Source organism: Anas platyrhynchos, chromosome 4, assembly GCF_047663525.1.
Source record: "Anas platyrhynchos isolate ZD024472 breed Pekin duck chromosome 4, IASCAAS_PekinDuck_T2T, whole genome shotgun sequence".
Lineage (NCBI taxonomy): Eukaryota > Metazoa > Chordata > Aves > Anseriformes > Anatidae > Anas > Anas platyrhynchos.
Genome location: NC_092590.1, coordinates 35,109,491 through 35,135,041, shown reverse-complemented (window position 1 = coordinate 35,135,041; position 25,551 = coordinate 35,109,491). Strand labels below are relative to the sequence as shown.

The 25,551-nt window shown below is 39.4% G+C and overlaps 1 protein-coding gene across 17 annotated transcripts in view; it reads left to right on the top strand.

The window, feature by feature from the left end:
- Positions 1-23,264, top strand: part of TRIM2 (tripartite motif containing 2) — a 111,130-nt gene extending 87,866 nt beyond the window's left edge. For 16 of the 17 annotated variants that reach the window (XM_072037380.1, XM_072037381.1, XM_038178399.2 and 13 more), the window contains 6 exons: positions 4,534-4,637; positions 5,889-6,056; positions 13,232-13,412; positions 15,152-15,222; positions 17,544-17,684; positions 18,721-23,264. In XM_072037380.1, coding sequence (XP_071893481.1) covers positions 4,534-4,637; positions 5,889-6,056; positions 13,232-13,412; positions 15,152-15,222; positions 17,544-17,684; positions 18,721-18,873 — 818 coding nt within the window. In that variant the 3' untranslated portion in view covers positions 18,874-23,264. The remainder of the gene's footprint in view (positions 1-4,533; positions 4,638-5,888; positions 6,057-13,231; positions 13,413-15,151; positions 15,223-17,543; positions 17,685-18,720) is intronic. The other variant, XM_038178401.2, reaches the window with a different exon arrangement.
- The last annotated feature ends 2,287 nt before the right edge of the window (positions 23,265-25,551 follow it).

Below are 25,551 nucleotides of genomic sequence, written 5' to 3'. Positions count from 1 at the left end.
GAGCCTCCGTGTATGCCTGGCTCAGAGGAATCCCAGCTCCCCCATAGCAAGCAGCACCTGCTCATCCATTCCCCTGTCCCAGCCTTTGCAGGGAGGTCCAACTTTATACACGTTACGGCCAGGCTAAGGGCACTGGGGAAGGAAGAGATGTGCAGAGGCTCCTGACACGCTTTCATCAGTTGTTTTCCATTCTCCATTTCAGAAACTAGGAACACACCAATTAAGAAGCAGTAGGATATATTTTCTATACAGAATTTATACTTCTGTAGAAATAGGAAAGCCTTGTAATGGGCAAATAGAATTTCATTTTCCAGTTTATGAGCTCAAATCCCTCTGAGGCCAGTCATGAACTCTTTATAGGCTTGTGACTGCCAGTGTGAAATTTGGCCAGACCTACACCGTGAAGATTTGCAGCCGTACCTGTATCGGACTGGGGCCAAAGAACTCTGATGCCTCAGACTGAGGCAATGACCTGTGGTGACAGAGGTTTGCCCGCTGTGGTCTGGGATCTTGCTGCTGTCCCAGCAGCTCTGTAGCTGTGGCATGCGGTGCACCTACCCCTAGGACCCGTGTACACCTCGCTGCGGTGGGGCTCTGTCACACAAGCAAGGCTTGGCAGAGCTCTTTGCCAAGCTTTTAGGGGCAGATGTTGCATCAAGCAAATGAATACAAATTAGCTCAAACTCCACTACTAACAGTATGTGTGTCTGCCAGAGTTCCTACTGAATTCCTCTTTACAGGTTACAAACACTGTGTGCCTTCATGCAACAGACTGGTTTTAAAACTCAGATAACTTGGATTAGTAACACTGATGTTTATTCTACGATAAGTTTGTAGTTTATTAAATCTGATTTAGTACAATTTTGCTACAGAGCCCTTTGTGTTTCAGTTCTATTACAGGAGAGGCATATACTAATAATGTGTAGGGTTTGACTAAATATCTTTTGGCCCTCTAAGAGAAGAAAGAAATGAAGCTAAGGAACAAAGAAACAAGAAAGCAATTCCTTCATATTTGTCTGTGCTTTCCATGCTGGCTTTCCATGCTGTTCAGTTTTATCTTTTCCTTTTTTTCCTTTTTTTTTTTTTTTTTCCTCAATACCATGTAGAGTACAGTCCCAGAAGAAGTATTTGGTGTTGTAGGGAGGAAAGTAATAGTAGTTAAACAACATGCTATTGGTACTGCATCCTCAGTCTCCCATTTAATCTCTAATCTTTCTGCAGGGTTTTTGTCTCTTTGAATAAATTCCCTTTCTGCTGGGGGGAGTGGTATGTATTTTCCTTCTGTTTTAGGAAGCTGGTAAATCTAGGTTAGCAAGCAGGGAGGTTATTACTCACATCAGTAAAACATAGCAAAAAACCAAACATACAAAAAAAAAAACACAAAAAACTTCCATTTTTATGAGTATCAAAAATGAACATTGTTCAGCAGGTTTGTCCAGATGCCCTGCGCTTACACCGCAGACTTAGGTACGTGATGTAATTTTTAACAACCCCTGTGATTTTTATAGGTTTCTAGGTTTTTTTCTTCTTTTTGGTGAGATTCAACCTGGCCTGTACTGTGCAAGAACAAAAGACTGAAATGTTGCAGCATTCTGGGTGTGCTGCATTGTCTTGAGCTGAAAAATGGCTACTCAGCTGTTGAACGCCTATCTTCAAAGCTAAATTAATTGGTTTGTGCAGGGTACAATGATTAATGTCAGCCGGGATTAGACAGGGCTAAATCCAATCTGATTGTTTATTTGGAGAACTGTATACAGCGATGGTTTGAAAGGAGCTGTTCCATGGATCTGATTCCTAATGGCTCTGTTCAGCCCGCCCTTAGAAAACTCTGCTCTCCTCTCCCAGTCCCAAGCAGCTTGCTGCAGAAATTTCAGTAAAATGTCTTTTTCCTCCGTTGTGCCCCTCAGTAGCTCAGAGCCAGAAGGAAAGCAAGGCTGGGCAACAAGAAATATGAAAGATGCAGGTTTTTATCTCCAAGCCAAGCTGTGTGGGAAACCCTGCAACAAGGATCCAGAAGTGCATCCTTTAGCCCCAGCCCTGGGCTGGGGTCAGTCAGACTGACTGACTGCCCGGAGAACAGAAGACAAAGCATTGGTTGCCTTTGTGCAGAGAGGTGATACCTCACAGTAAAAGATTTGCTGAAGTTTCTCCCTCAGGCAGGTGTTTGTAAGGCAGGAATATGCTTAACAGGGAGGAGCCGTCATCCTTTGGTATTACAGGGCTGCAGGATCCTGCTTTCCCAGTGTGGACATACGCTACTACAAGCTTTCCTCTCAACTGAGCTGCTGCCACTGCCTGTGCTTGGCTGCACATCTTTGCTGGCATAGTGAATTATTCAAAGCAGGAAGTTCAAGGTTATCTGTTTTCTTCCTGAACATAATTTAAGAAATAAGGTGTGTGTTTCACTAGCCTCAGCTGAACTCTTCCGAGAAATTTGTCCCATTGCAGAGGAGACTGTAGAGGAGCCTGTGTGCAAATTAGGACCTGTGTCCTGGGTTTAATAACTGCAAAGTGCTATTCATAAGAATGTTTCATGGGGCTGAATTTCATCTGCACACTGTGCTAGTAAAATATAGTATCTAAAACTTACTGTGAAATGTGACAGTGGCATTCCTGGGTAATTTCTTTTCTTTTTCTTTTCCTTCCCTCCCACCCCCTCCTTTGATGCATATGTGAAGAAAACTGAGTAACTCTTTATATAGATCTCACTTATCTTTAAAAATGAACATTTTTCTAAGGGGAAAGCGCATACATTCCACAATGGTTATGCTAGTTGGTTCCAGATGCTCTAGCTTGCACCTCCTCTTTTCTAACAAATGTTTTTCCTCTTCTCTCGGTATTAAAAGGAACACTTCTTACTTTTCATCCACTCTCTTTGGCTAAAAGGCAAAAAGGAAACTTAACATTAACATATGGTGGAAAAAAATTACTGCAGGCATCCCTCAAGCACTGCTCAGTAAAAGAATACGCAGAAATGGCTCAAGTGTGGGCAACATAATTGGTGCATAACTCACTATTCCCTTACCATGTAGTTTCCTCTTGGACTACAGAAATTGAGGAGCATTTGCCTTGTTGAGAAGATGTAAGCATACAGAGATAAGAAAACAAGCCTGGAACAAAGGGACTTGTTCTCAGCACCAGGTGACGAGGAGTTGAATGTTGCTTGTTGGCCAGTGACAGGAAATATGCATCCCACATCCATCACCACAGCTGAAGGAATGGGTTTTAAGAGCGTGCACATCCCTAATGAAAGCTAAATACAAATTAGAGCTAATATGGATGCCTTCTATTGGGGGTCACAGTCAGAACAGTTTTAATCGTTGAGCTCCAGGATATTTGGACTGACTACAGTAAAATACAAGTTCTTCAGTTGAAACCAATTAATGTCTGATAGGCAGCCAGTGAATGCTTGTAAAAATACTTTACCAGGGAAAAATAGTTCTGCATCCAAGTCTCAGATAGAACAGTATATAGAATTGTTTTTTGTTGTTTTGAAATTCATTCATTCATTATGAATAACCTTGTGGTTCAAGATCATAACTCCAGCTTGTCTAGAGACCCCTGAGCCTTCTTTACAAACACAGCAGAATTTGGATACTGTTACTGTATTCCAGGTGTAGTTTGGACCAGACACTTCAGTGCTGACCTTTTAAAGACACCAGTTTGCTTTACAGTTCTCCTCAGAACATCTCAGAACAAGCATCTACGTGATGAGGCACCTAAACTTAATGAACTTTTGTGAAAACCTGACTTTTTATTGCTCTTTATCTCATTAGACCCTCTGGGGAAAAGACTTACAGTTCTGTGTAAATCGCTATTGCATTTGTCCTGGATAAAAATGGGACCTGTGTGTGTGTGTTACTTTATAAGGATTATCAAAGTTCTTTGCAGAAAGATTCGGTCTCCAGGTGTTGGTCTTCATTGGTCCACAAGTCCCAGTCATTCAAAAACAGTTCTTCATCACAGTTTCCTGTCTAAGGGAACTTTTATATCCTGTGAATGAAAACTGCATGAGTGAGTGGCAAACTTCCCTGTTTTGAAAAGGCCCCATCCAAAGAAATGACCGGTATGTTTCTTCCTTGACTTTGTAACTTGACTGAGGAGATTTAGCTAATTGTACTAAACGCCTGTCATCCATCCAGGTTCTTATCTTAGACTATCTGTATACTCCCCCAGTACTGCCTCTTTCATTGCCTTCTCAGATGAATAAAAATCCATATTAAAAAAAAAGTCAAACACGTGAAAAATATGTTACTTGTAACCTCTCGCAAGAGGCAAATTGTGAAATTGTGAAGACACCTTAATCCACAAAAGCCAGAGGTAATTCCTCTGATAAGAGTAAGGACAATCTCTTCTTGTACCTAACTGGGATCTGTTACTGAGATGGTTCTTTGAAGTTGTACCAGTGATAAGAACTCTTCAATGTAGGCATCCATACATCAAGGATGTAATAAATGCATGTATTGGCATTTAAGTCCTAACTGATTAGTCTTGTCTAACCTAATTTGTTATGTGTTTTGTGTTCAATTTTAGGCACCAAAGGAAGAAACAAAGGGGAATTTACAAATCTTCAAGGTGTAGCTGCATCTACAAATGGAAAAATATTAATAGCAGACAGTAACAACCAGTGTGTGCAGGTATGAGGATATGCCAGTTTCAGTATTCTTCTGTTTGTCCCCCCTGCCTTTGCCTTATTTGTATTCCAGGAAAGACAGATTTTGTACAATTCAAGGACACGTAAATTCAGAGAAATTTCAACATCATCCATTATCATCCCATCTTCTTGACCTGCAGCTATCTTTTTCATATCTGCACTGTATCTAATATGCATATCAGAGTATATTCCTTCCTTATTATGTTTGGCAGTGATTGGAGAAAGCAAACAGTGCAATGATCTGGTAAAAATGCCCTTTTGTAAATACGATTTTACATTGTAAATTTATCACCCTGTGTTTCAAAATAAATATAGGACAAAGTGCCACAAGTATCATTTCCTAAGTGAGCACAAATACAAAAAAAAAAAAAGTCATTTTAAAATGACATTTAGTCTGCCTAATGGATTTTTCTGTCTGGTATCATGATAAAATATTTTGTGCAAGCATCCCTGACACCCGTGATTTCTTGGCTCCTGTAACCTGTGTGAAAATCAAGCTGTGCTTTCTATTTTGCCTGCCATGTTTTTTTTTTTTTTTTTTTTCTTTTTTTCTTTTTGTGTATGTGTGTGTCCTTTAAACCATTTACAGTTTGTCATTGCTCTTCAGGCTGCCCATGTGGTAGCAATGAACAAGGCAGAAGTGAGTGACTCGTTCTTAGTATATCAGAACCAGAAAGCCACATGCCGTAACAACTTGTTTTCAGGCCTCTTCAAAGAGATGGAGTCAAATATTCATCAGTACCCTCACACTTGGTAATTTGCAGCCTTTAGTTTAACAGATCTCCCAGAAAGTGGCCCAGTACTTATTCTGAAGTTAAATAATTACGTACTGAAATTCTCTTTCAGCTTCTGCTCCTATCTTTTCTAAAGTCTAAGTGTTTGACTGTGGCTGAGACACTCGTTTTCCTCATTTCTGTTATGGGAATAACACCACTTCTTTCCAACTACCTGAGAGGGACATTGTGAAGTATAATTCACTAATGTTTGTAAATTACTCTGAGATCTCTGAAGAAACAGTGCAATGTAAGTGCTGAGAAAGTCTTTATTAGGAAATCAGGACCCAGGTTGAGGCCTCTTCTTAAATTAGGCTTTTTACTTTCAAATATGGATTTTGTAAAGTGTTTCATGTGCCTAACTCTTTCCTTACTACAGTGTTCAGTCTTAATGTAAGCTCCAAGAAATAGATGATGTTCTTATGCTGACTTAGTTTTAAAATTAATGTTTTCTGTTACAGATATTTTCCAACGATGGCCAGTTCAAAAGTCGCTTTGGCATAAGAGGAAGGTCTCCTGGCCAGTTGCAACGGCCAACAGGAGTGGCTGTGCATCCCAGTGGTGACATCATTATTGCAGATTATGATAACAAATGGGTTAGCATATTCTCATCAGATGGAAAATTTAAGGTATGAGTTACCATGTGAGCTCTGCTGAGCTTTTTCCTTATTTTTTTCCTTGTTACAAAGGAATGCAAAGGATTATTTTTTTTTTTTTGGTGTGTGTGTTTGTGTGAAGAAACTACATAGTTTGTAACTTAGTCCAAGTTTTGTTGTTGTAATGTGGAAACAGCCACATTGTATAATAAATAGGAAGAGGTCACAGCTGTGATGCCAATGTAATAACAGACAGAGTTGATACATTCCAATCTACAGTTCTTCCCACTGGGTGCTTGGATGCCTTTCTGCAACTCACTGTTCAGAATAGCTCATGCAATCAAGTGTAGTTGGACTAGCTTAACAACATCATATCATTAGTATTTTGATTATAAAAAAAGGCGTGTGTGTATATGTATTTACACACAAGACAGACATAAAAACTTATGTGAAGTCTTCAGTGACATATGGAAGGGAAACATAAGGTAGCAGACTGATGGTGACTTCCTCTGTTTACTCCATATGTATCAACAAATCAGGTGCATAATTCACGTATGGTCCTGCTGGTAATAAAGGCAAGGAAAGGCATCCCAGGAGGTTGTTCCAGTGCTATAGCATGGTCAGGAGTATTTTATCTGGGGTGATGTGCAGTGGAAAAACTGCAGGAAATAATGTCAGGCTTCCAAAATAAGAATTTCTGAGAAGAGTGTACTTCTTATTTTCATAGCAGCTCTAGTGATTCTCATAGGAGTAAAATAAAGAGGCAGCTACTGTACTACACTAAGGCTTGCAAACCTGCAGTATTTTTCATGTTTGGGAGCCAGCTGCAATTCCAAAGGGAATTAAAAGTTGCCTTCATTTGGCGCTGTTCTCTGAATGCGTGTTACAAAGACTGGCAATGCATGCTAGAAATAGCCATCTCTAGCAGAAATTAGCAGCATTTAGCAGGTTTTAGAGATAAAAAAAACTGCAGGGAAATTTCTACCACACTTACTTAGTTCTAGAGCTTTCTATTGGAGATAAATCACCTGTTTGGCATTTTCTGGCAGCCTAATGACCAAAAAGCTCAGGTCCTGACATGATCATGTGGCTGCCAAGAAATGGCCTTCCTTTATTAGACTTTGCAAAGTGACAAATGGTATAGCAAATAGCTAGTTCTGCTTGCAGGGTCCTCAGTGATCCCTTTCTGAGAAGCAGACACCTGTATGCTTTTAAAAGTATCCAGATCTCATGTAGACTCCAAGCTAAAATAAAACAGTACTAATATGTAATGCAGCTGTTAAAAAATATTTGCATTTGCAGAGAATGTATGATCTTTCTTGAGTAGTTTCCAAACTGTACACAGGAACACTTTGGCTGAAGGCCTTGAATGAAATGAAGACACCAGAAGGAAACAAAGATGTAGTTATTTAAGAATCTAAATACTCTGAGTAACTTAAGTGTGGTATAAATAATTATTAACATCTTCAGTGTGAGCTGGCTTGATCTGGAAACAGAGGGTGGAGAGTTCATTTTCCTTCCTTCTGCAGACAGGCTGTAAATCCAGCATTTTGGATGGTGTCAGCTCTGGAGGAAAAACCATGGCTCTGGAGGAGCCACGATCCTACATACTATAATCTACCTGCAGCGCGACAAGTATTGAACAAACTGAATTAAGGTAGTTCCTCTGACACGGAGCCTGGTTTCACTTTTAGTTAATGTTTTTGCTGGACTGCAGAAGCTACATGAAGTCAGCAATGTTTGTGTGGGTAATACTAGTTAGTGCATTGGACTTCATAGTTCCTGGGACGAGGCTGATTAAATGAAAGATGAAACATTATCAATATACAATACTACTTTTAGATTTCACGTAACAAAATATATTTGTGAGAGAAAAACACGGGGTTATTTGTGAAAGCATGTTATATATGGATGGAAGGCATAGTCACACAGTTGAAGCACAGGACACAGCTTTACCAGGTCTAGCCTGTGGCAATCTGGGAAGAGCTGCACGAATTCTTAGGTGTTCATAGTATTAAAGGTATTCTTATGGGGGCTCTGTCAGATTAAACTGGGCAATGCTGGCAAAGATACACAGATAGACAAAGGGCTAATGGTGTTTCACCTCTAAGGATTGTGCCTGCAAGACACTGTATCATCTGTGATACAGGGGGTCTGCTAGCTGTTAACTCAGCATTATCAGGGGCCTGTTTTGTACTTGATCTGTTCTTTCTCTATCTACTCTCCTTTAGCTTAGCAGCATTTAATAGAGGTGTGAGCCAGGAGGCGGATTTCTCCTGGAGCCAGGCCCAGGCACCTCCCTGATTACAGAAGGGGGCTGACTCACCCCAGCAGGCTCTGCCAGGCAGAGAAGTGTCACCTTCCTCAGTCGCTGCTGGCAACACAGACAGCGCTCCGTTTTCTCGAGGCTGGGAAGCTGGCATAATGCAGAGCTTGGCAAACCCTCGGCTAAAGTTACACCAAAACATGAGTCTCTTAAAATGAAAGGCTACCTTATCCTTTGAACAATGAACCATCTGATAGGGTCTTAGAAATTGGGGCTTTTGTTTCTGGCTATGTTATGGGTCTCCCAGGTGACTACCGATCTTCCATTTCATTTCCTAGTGCTTTATTTGCTCATGTATAAAAACTGAGTAACAATGCTGGCTTCCTCTGTAAATTACTTTCAAATTGCCTAAGAAAAGTGTTATAAAAGATGTCTTAATTGCTAGGCTGAGAGAGAACGCATGCTGAAGCAGCTGTATCAGCCTCTGTGCTCACACCTAGTGAAGGAACTGGAGGCTAGGGCCACAAGAAGGATTTGTGGCTCTCTGAGGACAAGATTTCTTTCTTTCTAGTCTTGAAGGGTCACATCTAAGACAGCCTGTTGTCAGCCAACCAGGGCTGTAAATCAAGTTAAGACATCATGTTAAGATGGGTGGGAAAAGACGGAAGGACCTTATCTGTCAGACTTTTATTTCTTCTTGTCTCATTAGAGGGACTAAGAAGGGAGCTGCTTGAAGCTGGCTGCTTGTTTAGATGGGAATAGTTCTGTGGAGTGTGGCATGTGGTCATGGTTCAATTAAGACAGTCAAGTGAATGATAAATCCATTTATCGTGTGAAGTTGCAATGTGTGGTGATGATGCATCTCCATGTTAGGGAAGTTCTGGTACAGCAAGAGGTGTATTTTAAGTCTGTAAATTAATTCCTGACAGTCATGAACACTCATGAACCTTTCTGACAGAAACAAGATCGGTGGAAATGAACTTAAAGCCCCAGCACACCTACTACTTCAGTGGAAAAGTCTATATAATTTTATATATATACATATATAGAGAGAGAGTCTAGCTCATTTTTTATATAGCCTAGCTGTCTCTTTTTAAAAAAACAAAACAAAACAAAACAAAAAAACACCTCTATGAATATCCCAGAGTGGAATATTTTTCCATTCTGGTAGAGTGGCTTTATAAACACATATTTGAAAACCAATCTAAATTCATAAGTGCCTATAAAATAAGGGACATAATGTCCTTGACTGAATTCAATTAAACACAGTATTTGTATTAAGGATTCAGATGATTCATTATACTTTATTCATTTCTAATGGCAGAGAAGTCTGAAAATACTTCCATTCATAAACTTAACAGGAGTGACTGGGTTTCATAATACTCTGTTTTAAATAATCAAACCTATAATTCTAAGAAACCTTCTGAAATAAAAATACACAAAGCATATGTTCAGCCAGACCCAGTGATGTGTCATTAATGTATTTTGATCTAAACTGGAAACAGAGATTCTTAGTATAAAGAACTTCAGGCTCTAGCTGGACATAATTTATTGCTGCCTGCAAATTGTATTTTAAATCCTGGCCCAAGGATAGTGATTTTTGTTCCTTTTCTCAGCACTGAGTGCCCGTTATTGTAGTACATGATTTATTCCTGATTTTTTTTAATTATTATTTCTTATGTATTCATATGGTCAGGAAGACACTGTACTCATGAGTCTGAGTCATTTTTCCATAGGAATCCTGGAAAGATGGTAAGGAGGTGGGTACAGTGCACAGGCAGACAAACAGCCAGGCAGCCCAGAAGAAAAAAGGGAGTATGATTTAATCACCTCAGAGGAAATAAATCTACTGATTTGCAATTGGTTTATGTTGTTGCTTTGTTGTTATGCAAACCTGAGTACGTTTTGTAGGTGTGTTCATGTCTTTCCCTTGGTGATCACAGTCATTTTTAATAGTTTTTCCTGGGGATGTTTTAGCATGATTTAATTAGGTGTTTTTTGTCTAAATATTGGGCAATTTCTAAGAGCATATGTATCTGAACATAAGCCAGACACATGATCATTGCATGCTAGCTAAGCGTAGTCTTTTAAGCTGCAAGATTTATTCCCTGAGGTTTTCTTTATTTGAGACTGAAAGAGGTTGTGCAGTAATGCTTTTGACTTCATACTAGACAGCTTCAGGGAATCTAGATTCCTTTATTTTGGGATGGCTCCTACTTCTACCTCCTGCAACCCCACCCATGAGAATGCACGGTAGAGTAGGAACATGGGGTTTCCTAAGGACAGCTGAGCTCCTTCAGATCTTAATTTGGTTGTTTGCTTTAAAAACATCTGGGAACTGAGCAAAATGAGTTAGGCAATGGATCTTCTCCATGCCCTGTAATCTGTCCTGCCTTGTCAGTCATGGACTAAGAGACCTTCAGCCACTCACAGAATCACAGGGTGGTTAAGGTGGGAGGGGACCTCTGGGTCCACCTGCTCCAACCCCTGCTCCAGCAGGGCCACGCAGAGCAGGGTGCCCAGGACACATCCAAGTGACTTCTGAAGATCTTCAAGGAGGAGACCTCACAGCCTCTCTGAGCAGCCTGTGCCAGAGCTCCGTCACCCACACAGGTGTGCTTCCTGCTGTTCAGAGGGACCCTCCTGTGTAACAGTGTGCACCCAGTGCCTCTTGTCCTGTCCCTGGGTGCCACTGAGAAGAGCCTGTCTCTGTCCTCTCTGCATCCTCCCTCCAGGTGTTGGTACACATGGAGGAGATCCCCTCTGAGCCTCCTCTTCTCCTGGCTGAACAGTCCCAGCTTTGCCAGCCTCTCCTCACATGAGAGATGCTTCAGTCCCTAGATCATCTTGGTGGCCCTAAGCTGGACTCTTTCTAATATGTCCACACCTCTCTTTATTGGGGGGCTCAGAACTGGACACGGTACTGCAAGTGTGGCCTCACCAGTGCTGAGCAGAGGGGAAAACTCCTCACCACTTGCAGCAGGGCAGGGAGACGGACACAGAAGGCAGATGCATCACTTGTTCTAAGTGGTGATCTGTTCCTTCTGCAAAGGCAGCGCAGTGAAAAATGGTCTTTTCATAAAGAATATGAATCTCTTCCTATCCATTTCATTTAAATTCAGTTGGAAACATAAAATTATGTTTATAAAATATCTCTGACAAATTACTACAGGGTCTGGAAGCTCTGGGATCGATAATTTCAGCACAGCCAGGATTGCCTGTCCAGAACAGTAAAAAGGCCAGCAGGAGCCTAGACTTTTGGAGCCAATCTGGGAAATTGCTTCCAAACCTGCCCATCATTTAAGCTGCCCATCTCCTCCCAGACCCTCCCAAACCAGCAAGCAAGTTGCTGCATTCCAACAACAAAACCTCCAAACAATTTGGTGGTATTTTTATAACGTGTTTTTTTATTTTATTTTTTCTCTTTTTAATTGAAAGGTCAAAACTCGACTGATTATATGCAGTTTAAACCAGCTTCTAGAATCTGCTTGGGGAAAACGATAAAAAGGAAGAATGGAGAAAAATGTGAAATGGTTTGGGAGGTGATCACAGCATCTTCTTGGGTATATGCCTGGGTAGCTCAAGGGTTCTGTGAAGGCTTTGCCTCAATTTCTGCTTGCCCTGGGCTAGGTGGGATGCTGTTGCCTAGAGCCACCCACTGTGTAGATCCCATACGTAGTTCCCATTAGCTTCACCCTGCTTTTTGAGAGGCAGTCAAAACATATGTCTAGGCCAGTGGTGGCCACCTGTGTGCTTCTCCTGGAAGGAGAGGTGCTGGCTGTAGCTTCTGTTGGCTTTTCCTGGGGTCTGGGAGAGGAATCTAACGTTCACCAGTTCTGGTGTAGGTACCTACAGCTTTCAGCCAGGAGGCCTGCCTGTGCTAACAGGACAATCTGGAATATTCCAAGCTGCTGAGGGGCAGCTTGGAGCTTCCCACAGCTCCTCGCCCTGAGGATGAGCTGTAATTGGTGACAAGAATAGAAAACAGGTCTGACCAAATGCAGAACACAAGGCTGAGCTCAACAGTTGCCTCTCTAGTTATTATTCCTCTTCCTTTTTTTTTTAAACCTAAAGGAATAACTAAGAGGAATAATAACTAAAAAAAAGAGAATAGGAAGGCTAAGCTACAGTCTGACCTGCCATTAATCCATTGTAATGCACAAAACCCAATAAAAGGCAATTGCAATCAGCTGTGTAAATACCCATGTATACATCTAGCCTACTTAAAGAAGTATTTTCATATAGATGTATGTAAAATTATATTGTAATATCTATTATAATGGTGTATATAAAAATATACATATGCATGTTATGAATATATAACAAGGTGTATAAGTTGCCCATTCCTTCTAATATGTTCTGGTTGGAGAGCTCTCCAGCCTTTCTAAATAACTCACTGTGTGAGATCCACATTATCTCCACTGAAGTTTTTTTTCCATTGGTACAATATTGTGTACAGTTCCCTTCCTGTTGTTGATTATACCGGCAGATGTTTTTGGTAGACACGAGTCCTATTTTAAATGATGAAGTATTTTTATTTCACCTAAGATAGGACCAAACTTTGATTTCTTTAGTGTTTCAGAAATTACTCCATTTGCAGTTTGGCAGCATGATCCTAACTCCTTTGCAGGTTTCAGCTGACACTTTAAGTGTCTAAGCAGTCCCAGGTAGATCTGGTGGAAGACGACACGGAGATTAATGAGGTAGCAGATCTTCCACTCCAGAAAGAACATACAGAAAACAATCTTTCTGTTTGGCTGAAGATATAATGAAGAAGTACATGATCTGAGTTGATAAAGCAATCACTTTCCTCTGGCAAACTTTTGCCAACAAAAATTTCTCTCCGTGCTACTGTGTGTCTGTAATGCAGGACATCTTTGAACAGTACTAACTTATTTCTATCACGTTAATGTATTTTCCTGTTCTGTGTTTTCCCTTTTAGGCCAAAATTGGGTCTGGAAAGCTCATGGGCCCTAAAGGCGTTTCTGTGGATCGTAATGGACACATCATTGTGGTGGACAATAAAGCTTGCTGCGTCTTCATCTTCCAGCCAAATGGGAAAATAGTCACCCGGTTCGGTAGCCGAGGAAATGGTGACAAGCAGTTTGCAGGTACACTTGATGGTAATATGTAAATCCCCTTTTCTTGCCTCTTCTGCTCACATTTGCATGATGTTTGAGCATGTTGAAGAAGCTCTATCCTACTCATTTTTTTCCTGAGGGGGGAAAGGTTCTACTAAACACACAGCTTCTGTTCACTTCACCATTTGTTTATCTGGCCGGGAAGATTGCAACATCTGTTCTGCAAATGTAGCTGTAACTGGGCTGTTTCATCTACCTTTCTGTGCCTGGAAGCATTTCAGATCACTGACCCGAGAAAGACTGATCTTAACCAGCATTTTATAAATGCTTTGCAATGCCCACGCTAAGCCATTCATGGTAATCAACTCAGACATCGTGCTTTGTATTTCCCGTGGTCAGATACACATTAACCCATGCCCTAAGTAATATCTTCCCATTAGAAAACAGGCATAATGGAACAGTGTTAAGATTGAGATCAGGGAGACACAGTTATGCAAATGGGAAATGCCAGTCTGGGGAAATTGCCGCTTATATATTCAACTGACTACTTGCACATGGTGTCTCTCAATGAGAACATGCAATTAGGTTAAAAGAAAAACAACAAAACTGATACATATTTTGACTGAAAAGCTGTTCTTTCATAATTTGAAATGAAGACACCAAATTATATATGCAGGTCATTTTGCAGGTATTTGGTCACTTACAGTAAGTAGTTATAGACTGGTCTGATGTTTTGACAAGCTCACAGCGAAAGAGAGAAATAGCTTAAATGATATAACAGCTCTCATCTTTCTTGAGATCTCTTTCAGTATCTCATGGCAAAAGTAAAACTATCTAAGTAAAATAATTGTATAAAGTGAAACTATATAATTTATGAAAGCTTTGGCTGTAACACAGCCAAGTGTCACCAACATTTTCTGGGTACGTCCAATTTCTTTCATCTTAAAATTTGTAAGAATACATCCTGATAATAGGTATGCAAGTACTCTCTAAAAGTGCATTTGAGCAATGTATCATCTATTCTTGGTGGTAGGCAACACGGAACAGGTGAATTGTCACTACTGGAGTGTTTTCACTATACAGGTCTTCACCTGTTTTATACTGTATACTGATGAACTGTGAAAATTGCAACCGAGTTCCAGTTTAATAACTCAAAATAGCACCAAGTATTTTGATTCAGGTGCTTTCCTGCTTTCAAGTTACAGTTTCTTATGTAAGTTTGTGCATGTAGCTTAATAAACTAGAAAACAAAAATGTAGTTTTTCCCCTGGCAGTGTTATTCTAGTTAACTTTTGTATTTGTCCTAAAACTTGCTTCCTTGAGAGCTTGTAAGAAGTGAGCAAACAATGATAGAAGATTTCATTTAAAGCCGTACTTTTTGAGTACTATTTTCATTTTATATGTACAACTTTATCCCTAAGCACTGTGCTGTCTTAATAAGCATATTAATATCTATGTAGTCATCCGTATATAGAGGAAGAGGAAGGAACAAACAGTGCTAATTGGTATGATAGCACTAGCTGACATGGTTGAAGAATAAATGATTAGTTTACAAAAAGGAACGCTGAGCTTTTTTAAACATGAAATGTAATTTCATGTTTCATTTGTTCTTTCAATTTGATTAATTTGATTTACTCTTTCAAATATGAGTAATTTGAAATGGATTGTCCTGTTTAACTGTTTGTTGTTCAGAAAGCAAACATAGTGATATTTTGATGTATTTATTTTAAACATTATTTTAGTGGTATTATTTTTAGTTTTTTTCTTCTTCTGTATTGCAGGTCCTCATTTTGCAGCTGTAAACAGCAACAATGAAATTATCGTTACAGATTTTCATAACCATTCTGTCAAGGTACAGTGAATTAATAGCAGTTTGGAAAGCCTTTTATTATATCATGTTACTTTCCTGGGGAAAATAAAGTATCGTTAAAAACAAAGAGCTGATGCTCGCTATGTATGAGGCCTGATGAGAAGACTGCACATTTGGAGACCTTTGCATGCAGTGCATTGCTTAGTGGAGATACAATCAGTTGCCTTTGGTTTCACTGTCATGTTCTCTAATTCAATTGCTTAAACATAAGTTATACCTGAGATAAATTGTATCACTGTGGTTATTTTTGATTAGCTGTCTGCCAAGCCAGTTATTTATTGTTCTATGCTATTTTAGGTAACTCATAACTGCTTTTGAATATCCAAGTAAAATCTTCCCACTTTTCTAGTAGAATACAGTAGAACAAAGTGAAGATACCTGACAGCCTTTAATTCCATATTTGTAAGCTTTGTTATTCTGGATCCATTTATCACATGATAGTCTTAACAACTGTGTGATACAGACCATCAGTTTTTATCCAGTACATCCTGCACAGGGCAGAAGTGTCCGCTAGTCTTTAGTCACATGGGAAGTCCCGACTCATGGCCTGTTAAACAGTCATGGTAAGATTGGGTGGTGTATGTGTTTGTCCCAGTAATAAACCAGAACAAGGATAAATGTTGAGATGTGATGGAAATTTTATGTTAAGGAGTTACAGACCATTTCAGAAATTAGTCACCTGTGTTTGTTTTCAGGACATGACAAACCCTTTCAGGCACTTTCTGCACTCTGCACACATGCAGCCTCAGTCCAGTTCATCATTGTAACTAAAATGATAAATTGTGTATGTTTACGTGGCATATGGAATTTCTGGCTGCCTACTACTGAGCCTATACAGCGTGATGTCCATAGTGGTGCTGAATCACCTAGCATTTGAGCAGTGATCTTGCTTTTGTACGCTCTTGGAACATGAGAAGAAACAGCGACTCATGTGGTTTGGATTACGACAGTAAAGCCAAGGCTGTGGCAGGAGCCCTGTCGCAGAGTGTTTACGTGATTTAGCAGCAGGAGGTCTGTGGCTCCATAAATTACCTCTCCACCAGCAGGGCTTACTGTGGAAACAAGGATGCCTGGAGAGAGTTAACAACGAGAGCCAAGTAAAACGAACAAAAGCAAGTGAAGAGATGTAAGAAACGAGGCATTTTAGTGAATTAAAATAAATTGCGTCGCTAATGAGAACAGAGTGTCCTGTCTGTGTCTGGTGTGACTCAGGGGGATAAAAATGTTATTTGTTGCAATTTGGTACTAACTGGCAAGGATTCTTATTTTTGTAGCGTTCTCTAAATCAATGCAGATAGTTGTTGACACTTTGAGAGTTATTTATAAACTGAATCATGCTGTTATCTTTTGTTAGATGGTGAGGAAAAGAGCAGAGAGTAAACTTTGTTTTAAATAGTAAATACATTTGTACAGAAACAATTTTCATTCTTATGGCTCCCAAATCCTCTTCCTGCCACCAGTGTCTTGAATTATACATCCTCACTCTGCAAAGCATTATCTTCCTTCTGCCATTAACCTTCAAGCTTTTTCCTCGTTTCAGGCATCTTCTGTAGAAAATCCTCCTCAATATAAGCTTCTCTCTTGTTCTGTCACTGACACCCTATTTTAATCCAGGCAGAGAGCAAATTATCTTTGCCTTTTTTTTTCATATTAGCTGACTTTTTTCCTATTGTTTTTCATCATCTGAGGCACCACCCTGGTGCTTCATTCATTTCCACCCCCAAAGGCTTTCTCTCTGTCCGTTGTGGGTGTTGGAGAAGAGGCTGATGTCCTCTCACCTCCCACCTTCTTAGCACCTCGGTGTGTGTTTGGCACTTGTCAAGTCTTTGCATTTTCTTGTTTGGGCCACAGCTGGTCCTTAAGAACACTGCTGGACCTCGTGGCACAGCTGGGCCTGTGTCCAAGACGGATGAAAATAAATGGAAATAGTTATGATGTTATGTAAATGAAACATCCTGAATCTCACTTTCTAAATATTTTGGCTTTTTTAATTATGGGAATGCTTCTTATTTTGCTTAGCTTGTTTTCAGGATGTAGGCTGGTGCTGGCATTGTCAGTGAGTTCATTTTTCTTTTATCATATTTCTAAATATTTCTAAAATAAGAGCAAAATAGGAGAACTATAAATGTCCATGCTGAGAAAGGATGGGGAGGGAGAGAGAGAGGGAGTGAGTGATTGAGTCAGAGAATATTGCTTGGAATTCTTCAATTCCCAATTTTGTTAATAAGTGAACTGGTAGTAGTAGATCAGTAATATTTGATGTGATGTCATGCTTTTTCCTTTTCTTATTTAAACCCATACAGGTATTTAACCAAGAGGGAGAATTCATACTGAAGTTTGGATCAAACGGAGAAGGCAATGGACAGTTTAATGCACCAACTGGAGTAGCTGTAGACTCTAATGGAAATATTATTGTAGCAGATTGGGGAAACAGCCGAATACAGGTAGAGATTTGTGTATTTCAAAGGTGCTCGATAAGGAAAACTAATGGATTGATAACTCTGGTCACTAAAGTCTTCAGACTTCCCAAGAAGCAGGACAGCAACAGTGATGTGGTTTCTAACACAGCGTTTTTTCTTTGATGCCTCATTGTTGGTCTGTCCACTTTTAGAAGTGGTAGTGTCAGACCATGGACTTCCCAGTGTGACTGCTGGCAAGTCTGACGGTTACTTAGGCTCTTGTCTCCAAGTAGTTCCCCGGAAGCTATGTGATGAGTTCAGGCTTACAAGCTTTAGTGAGATTACAGTAATTTATAATAATCATCATAACAGAAGATTGAAGACATGGTGGAAAATACAAAAAAAATAAAATAAAATAAAAAATCTCTGTATACCCTGAGGCAAATGCAGCAGATTTTTATCACCTTTTTAAAATATTGGAAAAATATTCTGCCTTTATGTTAATAGAGTTGCACTCTTTTTATCATTCAAGTGCTAATCACAAAATTCTTAGCTTTTTGCCAAAGAATATCTAATAAATAACTAAATGTAGACGTTAGTTTCACTGAATATGAAAATAAGGGAGCTGCTCGTGAGCTGTTCTCAGGAAGCACTGTCGATAGCGTAAACAAATTCCTGGTTTTCTCTGTGTGGGAACCTAAGATTCATGCTAGCCACAACAGTAAGATTTGTTAGGAAAACAAGGTGTTGGTTGAGTCCCTCATTGAGTTTGTTTTATTCTAGCTGGTTATTTTTAGAGCAAGGAACAGCCAAGATGCTTTTTTTATTATTATTTTGTTGCATGCTTAATTCTTGCCAAAGATCCTGGTAGCCTTAATTAGTTCTTTTTAATAAGGAAATACATTTGTATATAAACTTGCATATTATGAGACTAACAGATCAGATTCTGTGTATATTTATTCTAGGATATGTATGTATGCCAACAGTTTCAAAAATAAGAATAGTGGTATAACTGAAAGCAGAGTTTTGCTAGTTTTCTTTTTTATTCATAACTTTTCTGATGTGCTTTATCACCCCAAAGGTCTTTGATGGAAGCGGATCGTTTTTATCCTACATTAACACATCTGCTGACCCACTTTATGGCCCCCAAGGTCTGTCCCTTACTTCAGATGGCCACGTTGTAGTTGCAGACTCTGGAAATCACTGCTTCAAGGTCTATCGATACTTACAGTAACAACGAGCTCTGGAGATGGATAATCCTCCACCCGTAAGCAAAGACTGGTCCCAGAGACCCAAGGCAGGATGTCTCCTACTTTGAGTTCATTTTTAATTATGATGGAGTCTCTTATGGACTTCTCATGTTAATTTCCAAACTTAATCTTGTTTACATAGAACTTGCACCTCTTACGTTCCTCACTCAACTTTTTGTTGTAAGGGTTATTACACAGAATCCTCTTTAACTGAATTCATAGAGACAATGTGATATTAAACACAAACTGCAACTTACAGAACTGGAATTAACTAGTTAGGCAAAAATGAGAAAATTTGGGGGAAGAATCCCCAAAGCTATTTGAAGACTGCAAAAGGTAGCTCCTGTTCAGAGCTTCCAAATTTGAAAAAGTGTCATTGTTATGCATTATTTCACCCAAAGGTGATCCTGGGAATCTTCTAGATCTCATTATCATGGTAGGTATTACACTTTTAACATTCTTAAGTCTTACTATCTATAACAAGTAGGTCCTTTTAGTATAAAGTTAAGTCACACAAAATCAGTCTAGTTCTAACTGTCAGACCTAACGCAGCTCAACATTTAGCACTATGAGAATCAATGCAAGTTCCCAGCTCCTGTGGGATTAATGAAGGATTGTTTCATGTGCTTGTTCTTCACTCTTCCTCTTGCTCAATGTGCTGGAAGGACTTTGCAGAGACCTGACATTTCTAAAGCTCTGGAAAAGCTTAATTGTAGTGATACATTAGTGAGAGCTGAATTTCTGTATAACGACAGACCTTTTGACACCAAACTAGTTCATTAGGATCAGGGTTATTACAATGTCAACTCAATTAACCTCATGTGTGCCACTCTTTCATATGTGTTCATTGCCATGTTTCCTTAAGGCAACTCATTGTATTAACAAATAAAAGAAATGCAGCATCACACAGGACAGAAAGCCAGAGAAGGTACCCCTATGGAGGACCTACATTATACAACCAAAGGAACTGTGGTAAACAGAGGTTGTATAGGAAAGCCAAGGGTTACCAAAGCTATTTCTTTTTACATGAGGAAAAAACACATTACAAATAAGAATGAATTTGAACCAATTCCTGAAGTCCTTCATCAAAGGGAATTTTGTTAGAGGATAAAATAAGGACTGTGAGATTTGTTCTGATTTGTTTGTATGTATGTACGTATGACTGACTGACAGAAAACAATTTAAAAAGTAAATGTATGTTATTTCAGCAAACTGGAACATATGTGTGCCATTTGACAATGGCAGTACTCTGAAAAATGTCCCTCCTCCTTCCTGCCAGATCTTTCTACTGTGTTCTTTGTTAAGTATTATTTTAATTGGAAATGCTTACAATCACATGACTTGGTTCTGTTTTTAATTTTTTTTTTTAAGTGTGTATTTGTCCTTTTTAAACGAGTATTGGCTTTACTCTTAATTCTAAATCCAGTGGTCAAAAGATGAATTGCTACCATAGCCTAATGTAGAAAGAGTGGTGCTCACTCTTAAACCTCATTCGAGGAGCTGGTGAGCGTGCTGCCAATGCCTAAAACAGTGTGACAAGTAGCATTTTTCTCTTCTAATTTTTAGGGCCTTGAAACAAAAGGGCATTGGGTCAGGAACAGGGGAACGTTTTAAGCATATTCGCAAAATTGAAAGAAACCTTTGTTAAATGACTTGTTACAGGTCTTTGTCTTATTTCTAAAAGGTTAAAGTTGTTTCAATCAATTTGTGAAAAAAAAAGAAATGAATGGTTTTTCAGAAAGATATGTTTGACTTGTAAAAATGCAGACCCACAAATTCTTAAATGTAGTATTGTCTATTTCTTTTAATTACTGTTTCTTCTCTTTCCCTTGTTTATTTTTTTGCACATAGAGTCAATTTACAAAATCTCATGCAAAGACAAGTTTTCTTATTTCATTGGAATAAATATTTGTGTATAAGGCATAAGCTTTGGACTATATAATGCAGCTAAGAAACTGGTGGTAACATTTTTGAAATGTTAAAAATCAAGTCTGTTATTACCAAAAGAAAAAAATAGCCTCTGCTTGAACTGAGTTTGTCCTAAAATTCCTAAGATGATAGTTACCTCAGATATTATACAATAAACTGTCCTATCAAAATTTAACAAAGTTTTAAATCAAATTTTATGACGATCAAGTAATTTTCTTCTAAGTGTCCTTATAAGAAACCTTCTGACAATTTCTAACATTGGAATACCCTTAGATGGCTAATTATCAATGAAAAAAGGTACATATTCTGTGATAATGTTTTAACTATATTGCTTCACACACACACAAAAAAAAAAAAGAGTTGCACTGATTCTTTGAGAGGAAAAAAAAAAAAAAAAGAACATGAAAACTGTATTGTTGCTGTCAGTTATGGATACTACTGATTGAATCCAGTTCCAAATTTGAATTTTCTTAATAACATTTTACTAAACTTGCGTGGCTTCCTCTAAAGAAACATTGCCAAATCCTCCATTGCCAGGAACTCTGAGAACCACAGCAATCAGACCCTAACCCATATATCAAAACGTATACTTAGGACTGTACTGTTCTGTGCATCTACTTTACTTGGAGATTTTCAGCTCATTTGACACCGTGCTGCTCATCAGGATTTTACGTAGCCTCTGTCAACCCTTGGCATCCTGATGAAATGTGGAATTCTGCACACAACCCCCTTTCTACCAAGCTAACAGAATTAGGGGTGATGTGGGTTTTTTCTTAAGACTGAATAGTGGTTTGTTTTTTCCATCTTATCAATATTTCGGACACTAGAACAGCACTTAGGGCACTTGAAAAATGGCACTGATTTGGATTTCCTTCTGATAGATAACAAATGCTACAAATTACAATTTCAAATTCAGTGGCATAGGCTATTTCCTTCCAAAGGCTGACCTTATCTCCCTGGCACAGGAAAACTGAGGAACATGTTGCTTCTGCAGTGTGCTTTTCAAGTCAACTTAGCTAAAATGCTTGGCTTACTAACCTTACAAAGAACAACCAAAGCAGAAATTCTGTTCTAAAAAACCTGGCAGATTGTTTTCTTCTTCAATTAAGTGAACGTCAAAATTGCACTACTTGATTTACTGAGTTGTTAGCATTTATTAAAGGCTTTACAGGCATTCTGCTGCCAGATTTCAGGTATAACCAAATGTTCCCTTGACTTCCCTGGAATGCTAATTGACTAGCAGCGCAGCATGAATGGTGAAAGTATGTGCTTCGTTTAACTAATCTTCAACTCAAAAGTAATCACAAAAGGTTATCAGATCTTGTGTAATTTGGAGTATTTTAGGACAAACTAGCCAACTGTATTTTCATTATTTTGTGAACAGAATAAAAGGATCTATTCAGGTAGATCCACTACAAATAGTAGAGGATTTTTACCTAGCTTAAAACAGCAGCAACGTAGCTGAATAGGAAAAGGAAAATGGCTTAAGGCAAAGCATTTGTCTAATGTAGACGGAGAGTTATTTATTAGTAAATGCTCTTCTGTTCTGTAAAAGCTAGAGGGTTTTCAATTTTACGTCACTATTTTTTATAATTAAGGATCTAGTGTTGCCATAATGAGAACTATAAGTGCCCAATATGTTGTGTTTGTTATAAAGAAATGACTTCCAGCTGTGGGTGACAGCTAGTTATGAAACCATGGTGTACATCGAGACTGTTCTTGAAGAACTGTGAGCAGTGATTGTTTTGGTCTGTTTGTGGAGAGTGCACGGAAGGTATCTGTGCTCCGCAGTAGGAAGGTTCCTAACTGGTTGCGTTATTTCCGATGAATGTACAGCACTTCAGTGATGTTTGTGAGCAACACGGCCTTAACCCGGACAATTTTGCTTTGGCTTTATGACATGGGAATGTTCCCTGAGCTGCACAGTGTACAGCAGTACCCCCATTAGAAACCTCTACCAGTTGATACGCTGCAGCTTTCCGGTTCCAAGAGTCTGTCTTTTCTCTTGATTTTTTTTAAAGCTTTTTGTACATTCCACCTTTGTAAGTCCATTTCATATGTTTTGTGTACATGTAAGTCTTATGTAAGTCTTGCGCTCTGTTGAAACTCATGATTAATTTTTATTTTGTTGGTGATGGTGGCGTTTTTTTTTTTGTTTGTCAGTTTTGTTTTGTTTTTGTTTTGTTTTTGAATCCCTACGAGGCTAAACACAAACTTTGTCTCCTTAAGGTCGAGGATGAAAGATGCGCATCAAAGTGTTTGTGTGTGTGTGTGTGTGTGTGTGTAGTTTTAGCTTCCTGTGTGCCACGGTATTATTGATGCTTTAGCCGACAATAAAAATAAAAATTACTCTGTCTTGGAAATGTAGGAAAATCAGAGTCAAATGTGTACCTTTACCACGCACAAAAATTTCAAATAATAAAAATAAAGCTTGTTTCCTCTGTTATTCTCGTTGAGATTTTATTTTTCATGTGTTTCGTACTCATTGTCCCTAAAAATATCTCCATAATGCAGCAAGATGGGTAATTTTTTTTTTGAAAAGGAAGCTCTGATACCATAGGTCACAAGCCAATAAAACTGTAATTACTTCACAGGTGTTTAGCTTTTATCTAAGAAAAAAAAAAAAAAGAAAAGGAAAGAGGGACTTAGATCCTCTTGGAAAGAAGGCAGAGAAGTGGGCTTCCTTGTCCTCCATGTTCCATTTCAGTAATCAAAAGTTCAGTGATCAAAATTAACATTTTCACTGGAGAATGCTGCTCTTTACCAGGAAATTTCTGCAGCAAATGGCCAACTTCCTCTTTGGTTTTGCTGTGGTACTTGCTTGAATTCTGTGCAGAGATAAGCGTGTGATCTTTTAGAAATCATGTGAAGAAGAATATGGAATTCTGTTTTCACAAATAAGAAATAATATCAGGGAAAGCAGGGGCAAAATAATTTAAAAGGGTACATATATTCTGGGCACCCATCTTGAGATACCCAGAATCTCTCTTTTTAAGGACTGCTAACCACTTATAAATAATTACATGATCAAAACTGCTTCATTGTTCCTTAAGCTAAAATTCTCTTTCACAAGCAGCTGCACCACGCCGCAGTTAACTATCCCCATAGTTTTGCTGACAGTTCATGTGAATGCTCCCTAATTCGCACCAGACAAAAATAACTCCCTGAACTGGAACAGTCAATGCAATTTCTGCGGACAGATGCTCTCCCCAGGCACCAGCTGTGTTGGTGGAAGAGCGACCCACTGTCTGCTGCTCCTCGCTACCTCCAGTTGAAGTTTCCTGACCCTCCCGTGTGTCAGATGAACGTGAAATGACGTATTACAAAAAAACTAGTAGTTAAGCTACTCATTTCATCGAGTTGGTAAGTGGTTACTTCAGAGGTCTGCTAGCAAAGATGTGGCAGCAGTGATCACTGCCGCAGGGCCAGCTAGCATCTCCCACCCGGCCAGATGTTTGCAGGGAGAATGCCTGTTTGCAGGCTGGGAGCCCAAACACTTGCTTGAGCATGACAGGAGGCAGCAGATGCTGTAGACACTGCCCCGCATGGATTACTCGTGGGTTGCGTTGCTTCCTGATGCCTGGCCACGTCCCACTGCTGCCTGCTGGGCCCTCAGAGGAGTTGGTATCACCACTGATGAGCAAGTGGCTCTGAGAGCTCCCCTTCTCTTCCAGCCTCCAGCTCCACCACAGCACCTTCTGGTGCCAGTCATACGGATGTTGTGGAAGGTAGCCCACAGGACCCAGAAGGTTTGCTATTAATTTTCTGGAAATGAATTCATCTGCTAGTCAACTTGAATTCCTTCCTTCTGTTGAAAAAATTAGCTCATGTGAAGACTGCCCTATAGTGCACATATCCAAAAGGAACAAAACCAAAGTAAAACAGACAATTTTTGCTCTCCTACTTAACCTTCCTGCCTTCCAACACCACTGTAATGCCTTTTCAAACAGTATTTATGAATGTAATTCAGTTACAGAATTTTAAGAGCAAAATGAAGGAGTACAAGGTCTATCTATCTCATGTAAGCAAATTTTAACACTGACAAAACAATGGTCTTTTTCTCTGCCTCAGATCTCAGGAACTGCAAAGCTGTTGCAGCTGGTGCTTAGACATCTCCCTCAGACACCAAGCACAGGGAATTTCTGCCCAAGCTGTTAGAACTTGAGAAAATCACACAGAAATTACAACAAATTTCGAATAGAAAAGCACAGTTATGTGCCAGCCTTCCACAGTATTTCCATCCAGTATCATTTTATATTTAAACAATTACATTTAAACATTCTGAAGCCCATAAAAATGCCAGGCCTTTCTGTATTTAAGAGTGGTTCTTTCAGACTTTATCCAGTAATGTAAAACAATCATCACTGAACAGAGCAGGAGATATTCCTGTGTACTTTCTCTTTGTTTGGGACCTCTCCCACCTGGTCATCTTTCAAATTAGTTAGTTTTAATTAGAAGACATTGAGGCCTGTGCCCCAAACCAATTCAGAGTGAGTGCCCTCTGGAATGCCCTCCTCTCATGCTTTTCCTCATCTCCCTGTGGCATTTTTAGCTCCAACACCCATTCTGCTACTGGCATGTGTTGCTTAGAGAAAATCCATGCTGCAGCAGGTGCTTTGCAAGTGCCACAGCAACCTTTTGAGAGGAGCGGAGCTGGGTTTCATTTCAGGCTGTGAAGGATGTCCTGGGGGAGAGAAGGGTGCAAAGACAGGAGGGAAGCAGCTGCTGCTGGG